The sequence below is a fragment of the Petaurus breviceps genome, unplaced genomic scaffold (genome assembly GCF_028583685.1).
Source record: "Petaurus breviceps papuanus isolate PSGF00001 unplaced genomic scaffold, PetGlider_PUasm1.0 90823, whole genome shotgun sequence".
NCBI classification, from domain to species: domain Eukaryota; kingdom Metazoa; phylum Chordata; class Mammalia; order Diprotodontia; family Petauridae; genus Petaurus; species Petaurus breviceps.
This window is the reverse complement of record NW_027187352.1, coordinates 23,849,304-23,872,245: the sequence shown is the minus strand read 5'-3', so window position 1 is coordinate 23,872,245 and position 22,942 is coordinate 23,849,304. Positions and strand designations below refer to the sequence as shown.

Genomic DNA, 22,942 nt, shown 5'->3' with positions numbered 1-22,942 from the left:
ACCTTACATGATTGAAATCACAGGTTCAGAAAATAACCCCCTAAATTTTTCTGACCCAGACACTAAAAAGATCAAGAGGCCAAGAAAGAACAGATTCCTTTGGAACCACAGGGCACTTCTTTACATTAGTGTTCAGGGGTACCAAAGTTTAAAGGTGAAAATGCTGGGCCTTAGTGGTTGGGCTAGCTATCTTTACTTTTGTGGGCTTATTCAGAGGATTTAGAGAAGTACTATTGATTCTAGTGCAAGGTGATGAGAAATAAATTGGTATAGCATGTTTGAAAGGAGACTAACTGGTCTTGAGTTTGAGAGATATGAATTCACACTGGGATTTAATTAATGCAGACAATCAGAGAGTCTTCAAGAGAACTGGTCTTCAATAGAATTTGGTGAGAGAGTGTTAGGAGTCTAAAAAAAACCATTGTGTGAAAGAACAGATACTGTGTTCTCCCAAATAGTGCTGATATATAGTTGTACCAGGATGGTATACTTCAGACAGGAGTTACCTAGGGATGAGTGTTCACAGGTGGAGAATTTCCTAGGAGGGTCAAGGAAAGGTTTTTCTTGGGGGGGATTAGTTCAGGTTTTTGTTTCTGTTTTTTTAGAATAATAATGTTCCTAATAATGTTTATAGATAGGAACTGTGCTATATAGTAAACTAATTAGAAATTTAGTGGGGCTAATCTTAATTGTGGTTTGTATGTTTTTATAAATGCTGAAATTATTTCAGTTCTCAAATTAACATTCTTTGAAATTCTAGGAAACTTGGAGTCAGTCAAAAGGCTGCACCCAATGACCTAGAAGGCCACATGTGGCCTTAAGGCTGCAGGTTCCCCACCAGTCATAGCAGTTCCCAAGGGAAAAGAATGCAGCTTTTGCCATTACCTTGCTCCTCCCTTTGGGGAGCAATCTTGTCTTTTTTTCTTACTTTTGCTCTCCCATGTCATGCCCTTTCCTGGCATCCCCTCTTCCCTTTGTCTTGCTATTATAAAAATGAAAACTTCTTCAAGAATTGTGAACTCTTTGTCCTGCTTTGATTTTCACATGCATGTTTCATTCTTGTAATAAACCTAGTTTTCACTTAAGTTTAGCAAAGGTGTGATTTCCTTTGACCATCTCAAAGATTTTCTTTTCCCTAGACCCCAAGATCCTAAGCCCTGGATTCTCTGCAGGTGTTCCTTTACCCCTCCTCTTCCCCCCTTTCCCACCAATTTTAGAAGCTGAATAATTACTTTCTATTGATAAGGTAGCCAGTAGAAACTTAACAAATGCTGAGTAACTGAAGCTGAGTGTGGAAAAGACATTTTATTTCAACTCAGAGAAGCAGCAGCTAGAAGGTAAGTTTCCTTCCTGCTTTAAGAACACTCCTTTCTCCTTATGCCTAAATCCCCCTGCTAACTACTGGGGACAAGATCTTCTGGACAGATTTAGGGATACTACTCCTGCTCTCTGATGATATTCTGTTCCCTATGATTGTCCACACAATTTCTAACATCAGGTCAATGTGTTTAAAGCTGCAAAATGAGGTTCTTGTCCTTTAAGGCACTTTGATCAAGGGTTTTTATAGTAGCCTTAAATGTCATCAATTCAGAATGTCAGCCATTAATGTTTATAATGTAGGATAGGAATATAAACCTGTTTGTATAAAAAAATATTGGTAAGAATGGAAAACCACAACTCTCTTGATTTAGAACAGAATGTTAGCTCTCTCCAGAATCTGAAGTGAAGAATAAGCAGAATATATGATTTAATAAAAAAAATACTTTTAGTTGATTTCTATAGATAATATAACAAACCTTGATTATTAATTGGGTAGTCAAGCCTTCTGCAAGCTGTAAATTAGGGCTAAGAGGGCTCAAAACTCTACTCCTGTGCCTCAACAGGAGCAGAAGCAACTGCAGGCCTCCTTTTGTAATTACTAAAAATATTGTAATGGATTTTTAAAGGTGTTTGTTTCACAGATTTCTTCATATATTGGGATGAGGAATGAGCAGTGCAAATTTCTATCTTCTGGGAAAATGGGAGAGACTTGAGGCAATTTATTCTAGAGAACATCTGAATTCTAACTAATCAAGCAACAGGGTTTAATTGTTGTAGGCAAATTAGTCTTAAAAAGTCACCAGAATTGAAATGAACTATTAAGCTTGGAAAAGTAAGGTTTTGGTAAGTTGTTGGGTTTGTTTAACAATATGTGCTAAAATTTTAAAGGAAATATTCAGTGGAGTGAATATAGGAGGAAATTTTCTGATTTCGTAGAAAGAAAAAACGATATGGAAATTTTTACGTGGTTATTCTTTGATATGCAGCTGAAGGTTCCCAACCATCTTGCAGCTTACTAGTAGGAATGACAGGGAACTTGGAATACTGGGAAGCCTCTTCCTCCTTTTGCCAGTTACCTGAACATCATCCTCCTTCAAGTTCTAGTAACAAATCGTGTATCCTTCCATGTTTGCTTTCCTCTCTAATGTTGCTGGTCATTTCACTTTAGGTTTTGAGCCTGGCCTTGTGTGAGTTATAAGGTAAAGAACCACCATTTTATGCATTACTGGTCTGATTCTTTTTTGAACTGCTATCCCATTATTGATGTTAAGGACTGGCACACTCCCTATTGTCCTTTCTGTCCTTCTGACATCACTCGCCACTGGTCCAGGGGCTGAGGTACTCTAACTGTTCACCAATTCTCTTTCTTTAATCACTTTGGTGAGGTAATTGAGATCACCTTGTGCCCCCAACACACTCATCCACACCCATATACACACACTCTCATACATCCCCTTCCTGTTTGCAGCAACCAAAGTGTACAACCCAGGAACCCAGCCCATAACTCCCTGAAATAAATCTAAAAGAAATCGGGGAACCCTAAGTTCAGCTAAGAATGAAGGGGATTACCCTTCTGATAGCCTTTTTTTTTTTCGGTCTGGTATTGTGGACACTGGTCATCAGTTAGAAAATTACTTTGGATACATATTTTCTGGGATTGTTTTCATGTCCTATCCTTTATATAGAACAACACTTTTAAAATAAGTTTTGAACAAGAATTTAATCTGATTTTATTACACAGCATAACAAAAAAACGTAGTGACAATAGCTAACATTTATTTAGCACTTTAAACTCTTTACATAAATTATCTCACTTCATCCTCACAACAATTTCATGAGGAAGGTGCTATTATTAACCTCATTGTACAGATGAGGAAACTGAAACACTGACAGGGCAAGTGACTTGACTAGTATCACACCACTAATAAGTATGTGTCAGGATTTAAAATTGTCTTCCTAACTCCAAGTCTAGCACTCTGTCCACTATACTGCCTAGAGAGTGGTGGCTGTTTGGTAATGGAACTTAAAAGGCATAAGACCTGCAGCAAGAGGTCTAACCCAAGGTCCTTGTAGCACAACATTCTGATGATAGCACCAAGGGACTACCCTGAGCATGGACCTATTACTGCATCTCAGTAGCCATCTAGAAGGCTCAGTTGCAGTTCAGCCAGTAGTTTCACAATCTAACCAGATGTTGCTTGGTCCCAGTGATGACAGGCTGGATTTGATACCCAATAAAAAGCTATTATTGGATTGTTCCAGAACACTAGGATGAGAATGATGTCAGAGTAGAATTATTGTTACCAGGTATGCAGGATGAATTTAAATCATGATGAATGAATGTAGACTGCAGGGGATTAGTAAGGAAGTACGTTGGATTAAGATAGCCATATCATTATGATAAGAGCTGTGGAAATAGGAAGGAAACTTAACTGAAGAGAAATTGTCTCCTGGGAAACATAACAAGAACAAAAATGAAGAAGATATTGACCTCTATATAAGCACTTTAAAGGGCATAAAGTGCTTTACATACATTATCAGATTTTAGCCTCAAGACAACCCTTTTGAGATAGGCACTCCAGGTATTATGTCCATTTTAAAGATGAGGAAACTGAGACTTAGAGAGATTAAATGACTTGCCAGGGGCCATATAGCTAGTAAATAGTAGGGGGCTAGAGCCTTTCATGACTTCAAATCCAAAATTCTTTTTAATGCACTGAACTTCTTCTCACTAAGTCAGTTTTTGATACAGGTGACTGAGTTCTTGAAAGTTATGCTAACTGAACACATACTTTTGCAGGTCCTACCATGCAGGAAGGAGTTTTGGACAGGTTGAATGGTGAGCTGTATTATGTGTCCTGTGAGGACCAGCCTAGCTAGGAAAATAAAGATCACAATTACAAGATGGAGAAACATAGCCAGACAACACTTCCTCTAAAATAATAGGAGGCTTTAGAAGACTATAAACTCACGGAGCCTTTACAGATTATTTTATAGGAGGGGAAAATAAGACCTAAGGAGGAGAAATCAGTTGCCCAAGGTCACAGAGTTAGTTATTTGCAGAGCTTAAGACTAAGGCTTAGGTCTCCTTGCTCCTAATTCAGTACACTCTTTACCACAACAGCACAGCATTAGCTTTATGTGTATCTTGGATGGTGGGGAGGGGAAGGGAAGGGTGAGTCTGGACTTGTGATTTTATCATTGGAGGGAACTCCTGGTATTTATGGATTATTCCCTCCACAGATGCAGGCAAGCAACTTTCTGCAGTCTGTAATCTCAGAAAGTTGCCCGTGACATTAAGAGGTTATATATAAGAAGGTTTTCTAATTCCAAGGCTAGCCCTTCATCCATTATGCCAAACTCTGTATATGTATCTTTGTATTATCAATCAGAAAATGGGATTTACCACAACATTTTGTGCCAGGTAAAAGTTTTCTGTTTCTGGATGCTCCTTAAATTACATCTTAAAATTGAGATCAACTTCCAAATGCTCTTCAACAATTAAGGAATAAGTATATATCACATACATGTTTGAGACCCTTAAAATGGGAGACAATCAATAAATGATAGTCTCTGCAACTGAGTTCTCACAGAAATGAGTTAACTTTAACCACTTTACAATGAACTATAGCACCTTTTAAAAAAAGTTTTATTGATACCGTTTGTATTTTTGCATGACAATCATCTCCAGATATAAGCTCCCTTGCTTTTCTTCTGCCACTCATTCCTGAATCCTCCTCTTAAAGAAAAGTTATCGATACCTTTTGTATTTTTACATGACCATCATTCCTGATATAAGTTCCCCTGCTTCTCCTGTGACACCCGTTATTGAACCTTCCTCTTAAAATAGTTAAGTTAAATCAGCCAGTTTGGATTTGGGAGTGTATTCAATGTGCCCTGCTCCTGTACTTTCCTCTTCTGTTCCTACTTGCCAGGAGAAAGGTATGTTTCATTACCTATTCTTTGGAACCAAGAATGCTCATTACAATTACTTGGAGTTTGGCTTTCATTTAGTAATCTTTTCATTTAAATTATTACAACCATTGTAGACACATTTCTTCTGGTCTTTCTTATTCCACTCTGCATCAGTTCATAACAAATCTTCCCGTGGTTCACCGAGTTCCTCATAATCACCACTTCTTATGGCACAACAATATTCCTTTACATGCCTATTCCAGTTTGTTGAGGTATTCCCCAATGGGTGGGTATCCATTCTGCTACTGGGCATTTTCTGAAAGATGCTCAGCTTTCACATGCTATCCCTTGCTATCATGCGACTTCCTTCAGAGAGCCTGCTGCAGCTTGCACTGTGAAGGCTGCAATAGAAACCTGCTTCTTGACTTCTGCCCAGGCCTTTGAAGGATCTTTGTTGTTTTCAATATCAAAGAGAGCATCATAAATTCCTGGGAATGCCTCTCCAGCATACTTGTTATGGCTACTTGGAGCAAAGATGATGTGCCTGTTGATACAATACAATTTTATGAACATCTGTTCAAGAAACATTTGCAAACTTCTGTTTGGAAATGAACACTCTGGTAGCTCACTATTTTTTGGTTGGGGGGGAAGGAAACTAGTTCTTTTAGAAAATGATTATACTGAATTATCATGCTAGGAGACTATGGGCTTGGAGCTGTTCATTTGAGAGGGTTGAACTCTAGGGTACATATAAAGTCCCTTTCAAACTCTATAGTCTATGAAGTGATTTTTATGTACTGTGTTATAGTAGCTACAGCATAGGGTAGAGTTAGAGCTAGAAAGGATCTCAGTGGCAATCAAATCCAATCCTTTCATGTACAATTGAGGAAACTGAAGCTGACAGATATTAAATGATTTGCCCAGGTCTCTGAATCAGGACTTGAACTCAGGTCTTTCTGATTCTAATGCTAGCTCTATTCAATGCTGCATCTCACAAAATATAGCTTTGAATTCTAGTTCTATTTCCTGCTCCTTCTGTTACTCTACATGACTTGCCTTATCTCTCTGAGTCTGTTCTATTATATGAAAAAGTAAAAGATTGGATTAATTGATCCCTAATGTCCACTACAGCTCTAAATCTTATGATGAAGTAGTGGAGAATGATTTGGCTAAACCATTCATTTGTAGTTTCTCAGTAAATACTGTTTGTGACCAACAGCTTGGACAGATGAGAGTTGTACAGGCTAAAGATCGAGGTTTCTCTTCCATCAATGTATCCTATTTGTGATTTTATATACACATGTTGTCAGCCAGTCTCTCTCTCTCTCTCTCTCTCTTTCTCCCTCTGTCCCCTCCCCCATGCCCCCTCTTCTCTCTCCCTCCATATATATCTCTACCTTGATATCAATATTTCTTGTTTGTACATAGCTGTTTGAATTTTGTCTCTCACATTAGATTCTGAGCTTCTTGAGCACAGGATCTCTTGGTTTTATTTTTATTTTTTTCCTTTCTTTGTATCTCTCACACTTAGCATGATGTGGGTACATAGTAGATACTTGACCAATGTTAACTGACTGACTAAACTTACAACTTTGGCTTTGGTTGCTATGATAGTCTAACCAAGTGAGCTTATTGATTCCCAAATCACTAGAAAGCAAATGACACATTATAGAATCTTTCAATCTCAGAACTGAAATGGGACCTCAGAGGCTATCTATTCTTTCCTACAGTTCAACAACATTCCCATAAGTGGCTATTCAGCCTTTACTTAAAGGTATACAGTGAAAAGAAACTCACTTTTAAAAAAATAGTCTATTTGGGGTGGCTAGGTGGTGCAGTGAATAGAGCACCCTCCCTGGAGTCAGGAGGACCTGAGCTTAAATCCAGCCTCAGATACTTAATATTTACTAGCTGTGTGACCTTGAGCAAGTCACTTAACTCCAATTTCCCTGCCCTCCCCTCTCCAAAAAGTAAAAAAATGAAAATAGTCCATTCCTCTTTTGGACACCTCAACCCATTGGTCACTGCTCTGCCCTCCCACTTCAAAAATTAGAAATCTCATCTCTTTTTCATACAGCAAACCTTCAAATATTTGAAGCTGGCATCATAGCAAATCCTCCATGAAGCCTTCCCTGATTTCTCCAAGGTGGTAACAATCTCCTCCCACAGACCTTATATGGAACTGTGTTTGCCACTTCTCTAATTCCTTTATATATTATATTTATCTGTGTTTCTGTAATTTTCCCTTATTAGACTATCATATCTAAAGTCTATGTTTTCCCTGAAGACTAGCACAATGTTCTATATACAGTAAACATTTAATACAGGTTTATGACATTTTATTTTGTTGTTACATTATGTCCGCCTCAAGTTCTTATGTCTCTACACCAAAAATGCTCAGTTCCTTTAACCTATTCTGACATGAGCATTAAAATAACTACTAACCCCCCAAAACATCACAACTCCCACACTCCATAATCAAAAGTAGTTATTCTTTTGTTCATTAATGAGTCTTAACAATTGTTCTAGGTATTCCTCAGAAGGCACAAAGATGCAAGTCATAAAGGAGAGATGGGAGTGCCCTGATCTAATCCTAGACCTCTGCCTTTTAGAAAGCTACTTCAAAGCCTTGGTACATATGGTTACATTCCAAGAAATCATGCTATTTTGAAAGCATTAAAAATTAAACTACAGGGGTGGCTAGGTGGTGCAGTGAATAGAGAACTAGCCCTGGAGTCAGGAGGACCCGAGTCCAAATCCGGCCTGAGACACTTAATACAAAACTAGCTGTGTGACCTTGGGTAAATCACAACCCCAATTGCTCTGCTTTTCCCCCTCCAAAAAAAAAAATTAAACTACAAACTTAGATTACCTTTAAGGAATGTTCTTCCCAAGAATAATCACCAGAATCATGTATGAGTAATCATTAAAAAGAATTCTGAATTAATTTCATTCTCAAGTACTATCTTCTAAATTTTTTTCCAAAGGCTGACATTTGAAAAAAAAAAATATAACATATAAGCTGCAGTAGATTTTTTCCCCCCTTACCTATAGAATGGGGTTCCAGGCAATCCAAGAGGATCAATAAAAGCTCTTTCTAAAAACATTAGTTGATCATTGATAATTCTCACTGAGACTGGGCTAAAATAAAGGCAAGGAAACATACTTTAGTATATTTGAAAATGGACATTTTAAGCCAGGTGGCTGCACATTCACAATAGAAGCAAAGCAAATATAGTTTTTAAAATATAACTCTTTGCCTTGTCATGGCACAGAAGTAACTTAGTTCCTAAAGGCCAACTTAGGTTCTAGCATATCTTACAAAGTCAGAAGAGCTCTGAGGACAAACACAGAAATAAACATTTTGTCTGTAATCTGATGGTGTAACTGTCTGAAAAGGTGCATCACTTAGGCCAGCAGCCCATGAAGACTTCATATAAAGGCCCGAGAAACAGATAAACCACATATTCCTGAATTTAAAGAACATTATCATAGGGTTTAGAACAGGAAGGGATTTTGGAGATCATCTAGTCAAATCCCTTCATTTCATAGAGGAAGAAATTGGGGCAGAGAGAGGTTTAATGATGTGGCTGAGGTTAGAGCCATGGGATGAGGGAGTCTGTATCACTCAAAGGGTGTCCCCCAGTTTTCCAGGGGATGAAGGATATTAATGGTGAAGAACACTGGAGAGCAAAACAGCAGCAGTGAGAGAGTGCGGGCCAGTCAAGCTGCAGTTGTACTGGCACAAAGAAAGCAAGTGGCCTAGTCCCCCAAGATTATAGTTGGGAAAATGGGTCCCCAGCAGAGGGGCTCTTTTGTAAAGGGACATTGGCTGTGGTACCAAGTAAGAGAAGCCAGTGGAAGATGATAAAGTGCCAGAAGGGCTATCTCTAAAAAAAATGCAAAGATAGCAGTGTCTCTGTATTATCATGGGGAGGAACTGCATTCCCTTGTATATATCAGCACTACAGCAAAGTCCAGTGGACCTGTCCTAGATTTTGTTCTTCTAAAGGTGACATATCATAAGCAGAAGATAAGGAATTTAAAGCCAGGTCTTCTGACTCCAAATCCTGTGTTCTTCAGCTACACACCTTGAAGTAAAGTCACCATGAAGTGAACTGTGATCAATATTTAGCTGATTAAAGTCAAAATTCCAGCTAAGTCAAGTACATGGTTAAGTTTCACTTTGGGGGTTGAAACCAGGCCTACACATCTCTTCTGGAGGCTGGGAATAGATGGTAGGGAGGCGAGAAGAGTATTACAGTGTGAGTAATATAACTGACAACCAACATATGAGCCATATATATATATATATATATATATATATATATATATATATAGTCCAAAGCCTCATGGAGAACTTATTAATGCCTTACCTGCTGTCTGAACGGAATTTTCTTTGGATCAATTGTTTCCACATTGAACAAATGAAATCTGTCTTCTGTGGTGCAGCAAAAAGAATGCTGAATTTGGAGTCAGAAGGGCTAGGTTCAAATTCTAATCATGTCATCCTTGGGCATATCATGTAATTTCTGTTGGCCTCAGTTTCCTCATCTAAAAAATGATGCAGTTGGACCAGACAGAAGGGAATGAGGGGGCAACTGGCTAGGGGAGAAGGTAGTAAGTCTGGTGTTCATGGACCAATGAGAGCAGAAAGTTAGAACCATAGAGTCAGAATTAAGAGATTGAAGGGGCCTTAAAGGTCATGCAGTCCAAATGCCCTTATATTACAGATGATTAAACTGAGGCCCAGAAAAGTCATGTCATTGAATATTTACCCTAAGGCAAGAATAGAAAGTTAAACTCCTTTGTAAATGAATTTTTTTAGGGCGGTGACTATTTTGCTTTTGTTTTTGTATTCCCAGTACAGAGACTGGCACATAGTAAATACTTAATAAGTTTTTAAACTGTTTGATAAATGGTCACTGATTCCCAAAGGCTATTTTAATACTGATAACACAAGTGGGTAAAATGGCTAAGAGGGAAGGACAGATAGACAGCCAGAGTACTCCACTGGGACCCTCTTGATGTTGGTCTTTAGCATGTTCGGGGGCAGGGATCCCCTGTTACAAACTTTTGGAAGAACAAAGGCAAGAATCAGAAGGGATAGGCAGGCAAGGATGCAGTGGTATGCTAGAACCAGCTTCTTAAATTTTCAGTGTGAGCATTTACACCTTGGAAATTGGCAAATGCTAAAACAAACAAACAAAGAACCAGGCTTGAATTATTGTTTGGTTGATTGTCCAGACAGTAAGAAAGTGATGTAGAGAGTGCTAACAATTCAGATTAAGATTTAAGTGGGATGTGTGAACATTTTTTCTTCTGTAGATATTTACCAGCACCACCATTACACTGCTGGATTAGATCCTGATTACAGTCAGGACTACATCCTGACTTGATGAGATCACAGATAAGTGGGTATACCTGCTTATCTGTTTTGTGATTTATCTGATGTTGAGAATTCCCTATATGCACACTCCCACTAATATTCATTATAAAATGTAGAGTTGAGATTGTCTATAGCCTTACTTGCTTGGGGCACTGAGAGGCCAAGTGATTTGCATCCCAAGCTCTCCTTGACTTTACTAAAGCCAGTGTCTACTCAGTGTGCCAGAATGGATCTCTCCTATTTAATTATGCTTAGAATATGTTCATATCCTACTCACACAATTACCCATGCTTAGTATATGTGTTCACGTTCTACTCACTTGTTTGTGTCTAAGTCTTGCAATCTCTTGCTGAAGTTAGTAGCTGTTTCTGTAAAATTCTTTACCGCTGAGAAAAGTGGATCTGGAATAAAAATCATCTAATTATTTAAAGTCTAATTAACCCTGACACTGACAAGTTCACTATAGAGAGAACCACAAGAATATTATCTCTATCTTCCAGGAGTTTATAGTAAAAAGCCCTGAATGAAAAGGGGGATACATTTCTGTTCATAAATATAATGAATAAAAAGGGATTACTATAAAAGAAATGCTACAGTTATATATGTAATATATATTGTTACTGATGGTCCCCCTACAGCTCCAGCTCTAAGATCCTTGGATGAGAGAAGACACATCAAAAGCAAATTCCAGAAAAAAGTGTTTTGGCCAAATCACATACCAAAGGACACGTTGTATGCTTGCAGCTTTTCTGGATGTTTCTGAGCCAGTTCATAAATGCTGTTAACATATTTTTGTAAAGCTTTGGCATAATCTTGACAGTCCAAAGGGAGAACGATGGAGTCAGCCAATTCAAAAAGGATGCCTCCTCGAACCTGAGCCACTGTGAGGTGATTCTTAAAAGTAGGGTCATAAAAATTTTCCACTATTTCATAAGTTTCATAGACACTGTGATATACTGGATAGCTGCTGTATCTGTCTGTTTTCTACAAATGTAAGAAAAAATACAATTCTCATTGCCTTTGAAATACAACACATAGTAAACTAATATGAAGCTGAAAAACAAAAGAAATTTATCACTGATCTCTAAACAAATTTCATGGCCAGCTGCTGAAAAAAAAACAACAACCCTCCATTCCTCTGCCTTTTTCAATCCTTTGTTTTCTTAAGCTTCATCTCTAGTACTCCTCAAATAGGTTATCTTTGCTTATCCCTCCCTTTCTCCCCCACCCCATTCCTACCTCTCCTCAGTGTTTTCCCCACACTGGAAGTAAAATTACCAATTGAATATAGGCTCTTTGGAGGTTGAGAGTGTTTCACTTTTGTCCTTGTATATATATTGTCCTTTACAATGCTTCACACATAGTAGGTTGCTTAATAAATTGTTGTTGAATTGAACATAATAAAAGTACCAAAAAAATGTAATAATGATCTGAAACCAAAACATGAATGCACCACCTAATGGAACATTTTTAATTGATGTAAATGATAATATTAGGCTGATTATGAACAAAAAGAAGGCCCCATTAAATAACTGGGCTTTATTTCTGCAAAGAGCAAACAGCTTTAAATTTATAAAATGGGAAACCCCCAAAACATTAATCCTTGAAATTTTGTTAATCCATTATTAATGGAAAACACTGGGCAAGCAGTTGACAGAATCGAGTTTTAGAAGTGATTTTTCCTTTGTAATGTGTAATCTTGGAAAAATTGACACTCTCTTTGTCCCTTAATTTCCTCAATTAAATGGTCCCAGATACCTTTCTCCTGTAAGACTGAGAAAATTATTTTATAGCTAATGAGTCATATTTGAAATAACTGTTGGCAAAAATGATAACAGACCTTTTTGTAGCTCTTTAAAATTTACTCATTTCATCTGAGTTTCACAACATCCCAATAAAGTTTATATTATCCCTATTTTAAAGTTTGTATTATCCCTATGTTAAAGAAGAGGAAACTGGGCCAAAGAGGTTGAGGGATGTACTAGTGTCAGAGGAAGGGATTTATATCCAAGTCTCATGACTCCAGGGCAGTTAGGTCATAAAGTGGACACAGTGCTTGGCTTGGAGTTAGAAGATTCATCTTCCTGAATTCAAATTCAGCCTCAGATACTTACCCTGGGCAAGTCACTTAACCTGTTTGCTTCAGCTTCCTTATAAGTAAAAGAAGCTAGGGGTGGCCAGGTAGCATAGCGAGTAAGAGCACCGGCTCCAGTGTTGGGGCGACCTGGGGATCGAATCCGGGTGCAGATACTTAGCACCACACCCAGAAATAACTGGCCCTGTAACCTTGAACAAGTTACTTAACCCCCATTGCTTTAAAAAAGAAATAAGTAAAAGAAGCTGGGGAAGGAAATGGCAAACCACTCTGGTATCTTTGCCAAGAAAACCCAAATGGGGTCACTAAGAGTTAGTCATGACTGAAAATGAATCAGGAACAAAGCTCTCATGACTCCATATCCAGCACTTTCTCCATGGTGCTATGTTACCTCTGTACTAGTACTGTGCTGTCACTACCTACCAGGTGATTTTCTCCATATAATCACAGATTATCAGAATTATAAAAGGCCTTCAATCTCATCTACTAACCTACACTGGAGAGGATATCCTCTATGATATTTCCAGTTAATGGTCATCTACCATTCTTCTGCAAGGTAGTATTCTTTGATTTCTTTCACATATGTGATGGTTATAGGTAAATTAATTAAAATTATTAAATATAGACTCTGCATGGTATTTATGATTCCACTGAAACACCAATATCATGTCACAGAAATAAAGTATCTTCCCACTTTAACCCTGTTCTCTAGTGGCTGCCTTCCTGAGTAATAATCCAGAATAGCAACTGGGCACGGCAGTGGTGTACCTTAAAGCTCAGACTAACCACAAATCCAATTCAACAAATACATATCAAGAATCTACTCTGTGTTAAGTACTTTTCTAGATTAAGGGGATATAAAGAAAAAGTCAAAACCCCTCTAAAAATTTACACTCTACCATTCTCAATATGGGTGATGATCATAAATGAAGGAAAGGAAATCATCAAGTGGGTTTACAGGAGTTTTACTCTAAAATAAAAGCATTCTAAATGAATATTTTGTGAGGTGTCAGATTAATATAACTAATCTTAAGTAGGTCAGTGATATCAACATAATACATTTTAGATAAGCCACCCTGGAACAAGGACTAGCAGAAGTAATCTGTGGAAAAGATTTAGCACCTATAGTTTCTCTACTATGGCAGCCATCAAACCACAACTGCTTAGCTTTTTCCAAACCCTTTTAATCCCTTAGTCAAAGCTTTCTGGAATGAATCATGTTGGTGGAGACTGCAGATAGGCAACCAAAAGTCACTGGTGGATTGAAACTTACCCAGTTTTTAGTATAACGAGCTCTGCCTGAAGGAATGCCAAGTCTATGAAAAAATACTTCAAAGTCATTGCCGGATCCCAATTTGTTAATCCTTGAAAAGGTAAGAAGAAAAACATCAAAATATTTTTAACAGTTTAAAAAACTGTGAAAGTGCTATAGTACAATATCTCTATATGTGGAAATTTTAGCATTTTGAGTTGACTTCCTTTCTGATTAAAAATTAATTTTCTAACAATATTTTAAAGTCTTAGAAACATAATTTACAAAACCAGATCTGTTGATTGGGAATAAGTAGAAGGATATCTATTCTTATCCAGGAATATCTAATAGATCTATACCTACCTCTCTCTATCTCTCTATCTCCAGGATATGTTTCTATTCTTATGCTGCAAAATGTTTTGGTGTGGCAGAGGACAAGATTCCTCATATAGTCAACCTGAGTAGGGAGGCAGTGCAGGGCAGTGGATTTTGGTACTCAAGGAGGTGAGTTTGAATACCAACCCTCACTTACTACCTGTATGACCTTTGTTTAATCATTTTAACTTTCCAGTTAAATGATACCACCTCCCCCCCAAATGGAAAACAAGACATTAGAAGAGATGACCTAGATGGTCTCTTCTAGTTGATCTATATGACTTGGAATACATTTTTAGGATTCCTGAATTAATACTTCTGTCACTTCTATTTGTAGCAAATAAGATTCTATTAACATTGGTAGTGTATCTGATAAAACAAGAGACAATTCTCTACATAATTTAGGTTACAAGTCTTTCTATCAATTAATTGTCTTAAATTATCTCAATTGTTCAGCATTATTCCACTTCACATTTAATTTCCTAGCAAATTTTATTATTATTATTATTGTTCCCAAATTACAGAAAAAAAAAACTGAAGTCAAAAAGGTTAAATTAGTGGTCCATGGTTAAAGACCTAATAAATATAAGATCTTGGATTTGAACCCACCACCATTTTTCTGTCTCGTACAATATATAGTCACACAGAGAAGCATATGTTTAGGTAACAGGAAGTACTTGTTCCTTTTATTATCAATAAAAGAACTAGATTAGGAATCTGGAGACCTGATAGCATTGTCACTGAACAGCTAGGGGATCTTGGGTGAGACACCTCAACTTCCTCGGCTTCCTGATTAGTTTCTAAAGCTTAGGCCTCTGCAACAAATCCAGTGATAGCTATGGCATGTATAACCCAATACCATATTTTGGAAAAGTGGGATTCAAAACAAAAATCATATAGTCAAATAATCTTAAAAGTTAAGTCAGTTTAAGAATTAGAAGCTCTCAAGAGTAAAATTTTGAGGAGAGCTAAACACAGTGAAGGGAATGAGGATAATAGACTGACCACAGTGTCCTAGAATGAGAACTGGATGGAATTCTGGAGGTCATCTCTCTTCAAGACTCATTCTGAGTGTCACCCTCTACAAACAGAGCTTTTCTCTTTGCTGCAGGAGTTTGTATTCCCTACTTCCCTAATAGATTTTATCTTTTGTATTTATTCATCTTTGTACACGTTTCTTTTTAGGGGAAGGTAAACTCCTTGATGGAAGCAACTACTCCATTTCTGCATGTATCCCAGGCACCTAGCAAAATCTCTGGCAGATAAAAATGCCTAAAAAATACCTGATTAACTGAAATGATTGTTGGTGTTAAAGAGGTAAACATTTACTATGCTAATTAGCTTAGAATCATTGAAATCACTACCCTATTTCGCACTGTCCACTTACTTCCTCTTACAATATTTGGTTTCAATTTATTATTTATTGTTCATGGTGTGTGTGTGTGTGTGTGTGTAAAAACTAATACTGGCATGCTAATTCAATGGACAGCTGATCAACATGAATTTCATTAGTTAGTAAATAAACACTTATTAAGCTCCTACTTTGTGTCAAGTTCCGTGTAAAGCTAGGGATACAAAAAGAGACAAAAGACAGTCCTTGCCCTCTGGGAGCTCATAGTCTTAGGGAGGAGACTACATGTAAACAAGCAATATAGAGGATAAATGGGAACTAATCATTAGAAAGAAGTTACTAGAACTAAGAAGTTTTGGTAACAGTATGCTGTATGAGATGGAATTTTATGTGATTTAAAGGAAACCAAGAAAGGCATTAGGTAGAAATAAGGAGGGAGAGTATTCCAGGAATGGGGGACAGCTAGAGAAAATGACCAGGACTGAGAGAGGAATTTCCTGTTTATGGAATAACAAGGAGGCCAGGGTCATTGGATTGAAAAGTATGTGGCAGGCATCAACTGGGGAATGGCTAAACAAGTTGTGGTATATGAATGTAATGGAATACTATTGTGCTATAAGAAATGAGGAGCAGACGGACTTCATATTTACCTGGAGAGACCTATACAAACTGATGCTGAGTGAGGAGAGTCAAATCAGGAGAAATTTGTGCACAATTACAAACACAACCTATGTGTTATTGATGGGGTGTTTGGGATCTATATTTATAATATCAATTTGTAAAACCAATTTCTAACATCAGTCTGTAAAACCAATTTGTAAAATCACACTCCCCCTGCCCGCTCAGAGCATTAACTCTGCCCCTTCCCCCTACCCACACTCTGCCTAGCTTCAGAGCCTTAACTCTGCCCAGCATTAACAACTCATCATGAATTGTTTTATCTCAGCTTGGAACAATAACAAGCTACACCTATGAATCCTTCACAAAAGTATCTATAAACATTCCAGCTTAGGCAACTATTATCTCCCCCTTGCATAGTGTCCCACTGCCCCCATGAATCCTTTAATACCCTATCTCTAGGTTAACGCCTTGATATTATCCACATACCGAGTCTCTGTTAGCCTTGGTTCCCAGACATCAATCTTGTCAGACATGACACTGATGGGTGGCAGACTGGGCACTTCTCCATCAGCCCTTGACCCCTACCTGACTTAGTGATGTTTCAAGCCTAAAACCATACCTCCAGGTAGCCCCCCCCTTGGGCTATTTCCCAGTGAATTATGGGCAATATGCCTGCTCAGTTGACATTAAAAGTGCATGTTCCTTTAAACACTGGACCCACCTTAACTCTTCCCTAATCCCACTCCCTTAATAATTGACATCCAATGAATAGCCATAACTCCTTAAAAGCTATGCCTGTGTCTTCCTTAAGCTTGCAGATCCCCTAAGGATCCTTGCCTGATGTAAAGCATACAATAAACTTTTACAACTCTGACTCCAAGTTGGCTTGAGTTGAATTCTTTCCAGACTGAATCGCAGGCTTTCTGGTCTTAGATAAAGATCAGAGTTCCTGCTGAACCTATTGTCATCCCTCATCATAATGACCAACTTTGATAGACTGGACTCTTCTCAGTAATGCAGGGTTATAAGACAACTCCAAATGATTCATGATGGAAGGAGATGTCCACATTCAGAGTAAGAACCAGAAAGAATAGAGTTTGAATGCAGACAGAAGCAAACTACTTGCTCTCTTTCTTTTTCTTCTTTGGTTTTGTTTTCTCTTTCCCATTGTTCATTCCATCGGTTACAATCCTTCTTTACAACTTGACAAATGTCTAATGTGAAAGTATTTGCAGATACTTGATTGCATGCCACCATGGGAGAGGGGGAGGGGACAAAAGGAGAGAGAGAAAATTTGAAATTCAAGGGATTATGGAACTGAATCTTGTAAACTAAAAGTAAACAAACAAATTAATAAAGAAAAAAATACGTGGCAGGAATAAGATGTAAGAGGACTGGAATTGTAGGAGGGAGCTAGGTTATGAAGGGCTTTGTTATGGGGAGCCACTAAAGTTTATTGAGAAGGGGGGGTGACTTGGTCAGACCTATATTTTAGGAAAAAATGGAATATGGACTAGTATGGGGAAAGATTTAAAGCAGGCAGACCCACCAACAGGCTGTTATAATAAATTGAGACAGGAGTTGATGGAAGCCTTTACCACAGTGGTGGTAGTGTCAGAAGAAAGAAAAGAACATATTGGAGAAATGTTTAAAAGGTGAAATTGACAGGCCTTGGCCTCAGAATGCATGAGGGGGCTGGGGAGGCTGATAATGAGAAGTCAAGGATGACACCTTGGTTATGATCTGGGGGACTGGGAGGACAGTGTTTCCCAATCCAGAACTAAGGAAGTCAGGAGAGGGGGAGGTTTTAGGGGGAAAGTTAATGAGTTAGATTTTGGACATGTTGAGTTTAAGATACCTATTGGAATCCTTTTCATGATGTCTAAAAGGCAAAGGAGACATGAGATTGAAGATGAGAAGTGAGTTTGGGGCAGGGTAGGTAGATTTGGCATAAGTATGGTAACTAAGTCCATGAGAGCAGATGAGAACACTAAGAATATGAGTGTAACAATCCAGTACTTCTTGCAATCAACTCAGTACCATCTGCTACTAAGAAACACACCAGTAATAGGTTGTTTTTTTTTTCTGGACAGGGCATCTTCTAGGAGAGAGCTGAACATTTGAGAAAGTTGCATATTATTTTCCTATTTTATACTTCCTTTACTGTCAACACATTGGATCACTGAGCTGTTACCACTGTGGTCACATCTGTGATAGTATTGTTTAATTTTAATGGATACATGAGAAGATTTCACAGATCGCTTCTCTTTCCATCCATTTGCCGTCTTCCAGTTTCATCTATAAATGCTTTTAAGATCTTTGTTCGAATGCCAGGGTACCTGAAGGCTTGTTTTCTCCTTGTGTGTGTGGTTTTTTTTATGCTTTGGGAAATGATATGGCACACAATCTCTGTAAAAAAATGACCTTGAACTTTAAACCTGTGCTACCCCTGGGTGCTCTAGCTCTGCATTTAGCAAGGGGATTGTCTGAAGCAATGCTTGGGGTGTTTAGCTTTCTTGTTGTGCTACTTCGCACCATTTATAGGCCTCTAAGAAATGGTGATAACAAATTATTAATAATAATTATATTTAATTATATAATAAATAATCATATATTTTATATTATTATAAATTATTATATAATTTATAAAAATAAATTATATAATAAATAATTATATGATAAAAATTAATGTCTTAATTTTTGCCCATTTCTGATTTTTCAGAATTACAAATTCATTTAAGGAGGTCAGGCAAAAGCTGCTAAAATTATAAATATCATCTATTTATTTTTGCTTTTGGTTTGGTGTTTATTTTGACCTTTGCTCTAACCAATAAATATTCTTACTGTGCAGAGGATTGATTCTGAACTGTCTTCTATGATTAAAACTATTCAATTCATACCTGTTGATATTTAGTTAATTTAAAATTTTTTTATGATGTCAGTGACCACTAAATCCAGGGTTTTGAATTCTCTTCCTAAATAAAGTGCTCATCATATAGAGATTAGTCTACCATGGTGACTTGTTAGATAAAACTAAGCTGGTATTCCAGGAGCTGACAACCTGCTCCAGTTCCCATGCTTAATATGTCCCCTAGGATTGCCCTGCCTTCATTGCTATGGAGGCTGCTTAACTCCTTAAGAGGAGAAGTAGACTTTCTAGTTTTCACATTCATGGACTTATGTCCCCAACCATGGTACTACACAGAAAGTTGTTACTTAATTTGGTTCTTAATTATAGAAAGAGTTATGAACTTGAAGTCTAACAGATTCTCCCTTTTGGTACCCAAAGTACAAGTGTGAATCAAGTATGTATCCCGATACACAGGGTAAAACACACATAAAATAAATAAAAATCAATAAAGAATCACAGAATGATTAGAAAAGACAGTAACTTATGACTAACTCTAATGGTAATGGGGATTTGAAGATCTTCCTTGCAACTTGTATTGGCAATCAAACAGGTACTTAGCACCTTGTTTCAAGTTAATGATTGTATGAAGTATTAAGACCCAGAACTTGTGAATCCCACAGTGGGAGGAAGTTGCTGATGTTACAGAAGCCCTGGGACCTTACTGCTGGTTCAGAAGCCCTGTAAGAGGATTTTCTTGTTGTAAGTTTACTGAAATCCTGGAGGAGGGTCTTACTGACATTTTCAGAGGTCTTGGGACTATACTGATGATTTGTGTTGATTCCTCAGACCTTGTTGTTGGGTTTGTGTTGATTTCACAGGCAGAAAGTAAATTGATAAGGATGCCAGCAATGTACATAAATGCTGTTGTGGCTTTGTTAAGCTTTGTCACAGAAACTGTGAAGGATTTGAGATGGACTAGACATCGTGAGCTTCAATATGGAACAGGAACTGCACAAGGAGCTGGACAAGAAACTGAGAGCTATCTGCCTTTGAACTCAGATGACAGTTGGATACATTTGGGCAGGAGCTGGGACCATGGAAGAGGAACCATGGAAGCTGAGAGCCTGCCTTGAGTCAAGATGAAAAGACCTCTCCTTGGGTATATAATGCAAACTGAGAAGATCATAATTTACTGTGGCCTAGGGGTGAACTTTAACCTTTACATTTAGATGACTGAGTTAAGGACTTCTCCAATTAAGAAAGAAGACTTTTTGATTGAAGAGATTAAAACAATGTGACCTAGGGTGGAGAACTTTGACCTTTGTACTTTGTGTCCATTAAGGGGACAAGCCTCCTTAAGAATGATTGAATTAAGGACTTACTAAATGATTGAGTTACTAAATGAATGTACTTTGTTTAAAACTATGTGGCCACTTTCTGAAAACTATGTGGCCATTTTAGTGATAAGTTATGTCATAGCACTGTGAATTCTGTAAATGTTTTGTCTCAGTTTGTTACTGAATAAGTAGAGAGTTCACTATACTGTGTAATCAGAACCTTGAAGCTGTTCACAGCAGCAGTCCTCTGGAAAGCTGCCTGTGCTTGGCTTTACACCAAAACAATCAGTGGATAATATTCAAGTATCACTGAGATAGAGTTTCTTTGTAAGGCTGCTCATTACCCAGTGTGCATTTCTCCTCCCTTCTGCATAGTATAAACAACACAAAACAAACTCTTTATTTCCATTGACCTCTCTCTCTATGGTCTTTCTGACCACTTTCTTCTGTGACTGTTGCAAACCTAGCTGCCTTGGTGGTTGCTGCTACCTGGGTATATGATACAGGGAAATCACTAGCTGCCTTTCAAGGTTTCACAAAGTCCTCTGCAAAGGAAAAGAAGATACAAGAGGGTCACTCTCTTTTATCTGATTCTCCAAACCAAGAGATATAGTATTCATGCTTCAAAGCTGGCAAGAAGAGGACACTTGAGGGGCAGGATGGTCCTTTTAGTGCATCCAGAATTCCAGCTCAGCAGTCAGCTAAAAGACTTTTCAAAACCATCCAATTCGGGGCAGCCAGGCAGCACAACAAGTAAGAGCACCGGCTCCAGAGCTGGGATGACATGTGGATCGAATCCCGGCTCAGACACTTAGCCCCCATCCAGAAACACCTGGCCATGTAACCTTGAGCAAGTTACTTAACCCCAACTGCTTAGGGTGAGCCAGGTGGCTCAGTGAGTAAGAGCACTGGCTCCAGTGTCGGGATGACCTGGGGATCAAATCCGGGCTCAGATACTTAGCACCACACCCAGAAATAACTGGCCGTGTAACCTTGAGCAAGTTACTTAACCCCGATTGCTTTAAAATAAACAAACAAACATCCAATTGGTACTCATGAACTATCATGGCCAACAGGAAAAAGTCAAAAGATACCTATGCATGTCCTGAAGTAGGGGCTGGGAGGGGGGAAATCCCTCCATCATGCATGCCTAGCAGGGACCCATTAAGCTTCTAAGTGTTTACCTGGAAAACCAGCTGAATATGATGTTACTACATGGGTAATCTACATTTGGCTTCTCCCATTCTTGCCTCATATTTTTCTTTTATTCTTTTTGCTTTTTTTTTGGAGGGCAATTGGGGTGAAGTGACTTGCCCAAGGTCACATGGCTAGTTTTTGTGTTAAGTGTCTGAAGTGGGATTTGAACTCAGGTCCTCCAGACTCCAGGGCTGGTGCTCTATTCACTGCACCACCTAGCTGCCCCTCCTCATATTTTTCAACATAGTTTTTGCTATTCTCTTTTGTTCTCAATGATGGAAATTGAAGTCACAAAATATCAAAGATATACAGTTAAATTAGCTTGAATTCTTAATACTTATTACATCATATTTATCAATAATAAGTAACTGCATTTAAATACTCAGATATTTTGCTTTGGGGTTATGTTCTACTAAACCTCTTTCTATTTTTTTTTTTAAATCAAGATGCAAAAGAAAACAATTTGAACAATATTAACCATGAAAAGTAAAAAAGAAACATTTTGAGTTACAGCAAATGCTAATAACGATAGCTAGCATTTATATAGCCCCTACTATATGTGCCAGGTGCTGTGAGCTTTACAAATAGGATCTCATTTCATCTTCACAACCAACAACTCTGGGAGGTACATGTTATTATCACACATACCCCCTCCATTTTGTAGAGTAGGAAACTGAGGCAAACAGCTTCTGTGACTTGCTCAAGATTATTCAGTTATTAAGTGTCTCAAGTCAAATTTCAAACCAAGTCTTCTTGAGGCTACTCCATGTGCTCTAATATTCTGTGCCATCTCACTTCCTAGTCAATATATAAACTTCTACAGGAGCCTGAAGTTTATATGTACTTTGTATTTTCTCCTCTGTGTTATCTGTTAAATACTTCAATTAAATATAATCTGTTGGAAATCTTAGTGTTGTTTTTTTTTTCTTTGTATTCTCTGTACCTGCCACAGTGCCTTATAGTAGACACTTGATAAATTTTATTGAACTAAATAGAATTATTCATTCATTTACCTGGGTAGGTCACTGAATTCTGTTGAAGGATTTTTCTCCTTCCAGCTCTCATACAGAGATTTGTCTTCAAAGCCCTCATCAGGACTTCGAAGCTAAAAAAAAAAAAACATTAGAAACATGTACAATTTAAAATACATCATAGTGCTTAAACTTATATAGAGCTTTGGATTTTACAGAGCATTTTTACATAGATTATCTTCCTTTCTTACACCAAGGTATCATATTT

The 22,942-nt window shown here is 37.8% G+C and overlaps 1 protein-coding gene across 1 annotated transcript in view; it reads right to left on the bottom strand.

Moving 5' to 3' along the window:
* Positions 1 to 4,952: 4,952 nt before the first annotated feature.
* The window catches only part of LOC138148357 (glutamate carboxypeptidase 2-like), an 89,158-nt gene continuing 71,168 nt past the window's right edge, over positions 4,953 to 22,942 (bottom strand). The window contains exons 14-19 of the mRNA XM_069071050.1: positions 22,717 to 22,808; positions 13,993 to 14,083; positions 11,344 to 11,608; positions 10,944 to 11,025; positions 8,284 to 8,376; positions 4,953 to 5,779 (exon numbers count right to left, since the gene is read on the bottom strand). Coding sequence (XP_068927151.1) covers positions 5,590 to 5,779; positions 8,284 to 8,376; positions 10,944 to 11,025; positions 11,344 to 11,608; positions 13,993 to 14,083; positions 22,717 to 22,808 — 813 coding nt within the window. The 3' untranslated portion in view covers positions 4,953 to 5,589. The remainder of the gene's footprint in view (positions 5,780 to 8,283; positions 8,377 to 10,943; positions 11,026 to 11,343; positions 11,609 to 13,992; positions 14,084 to 22,716; positions 22,809 to 22,942) is intronic.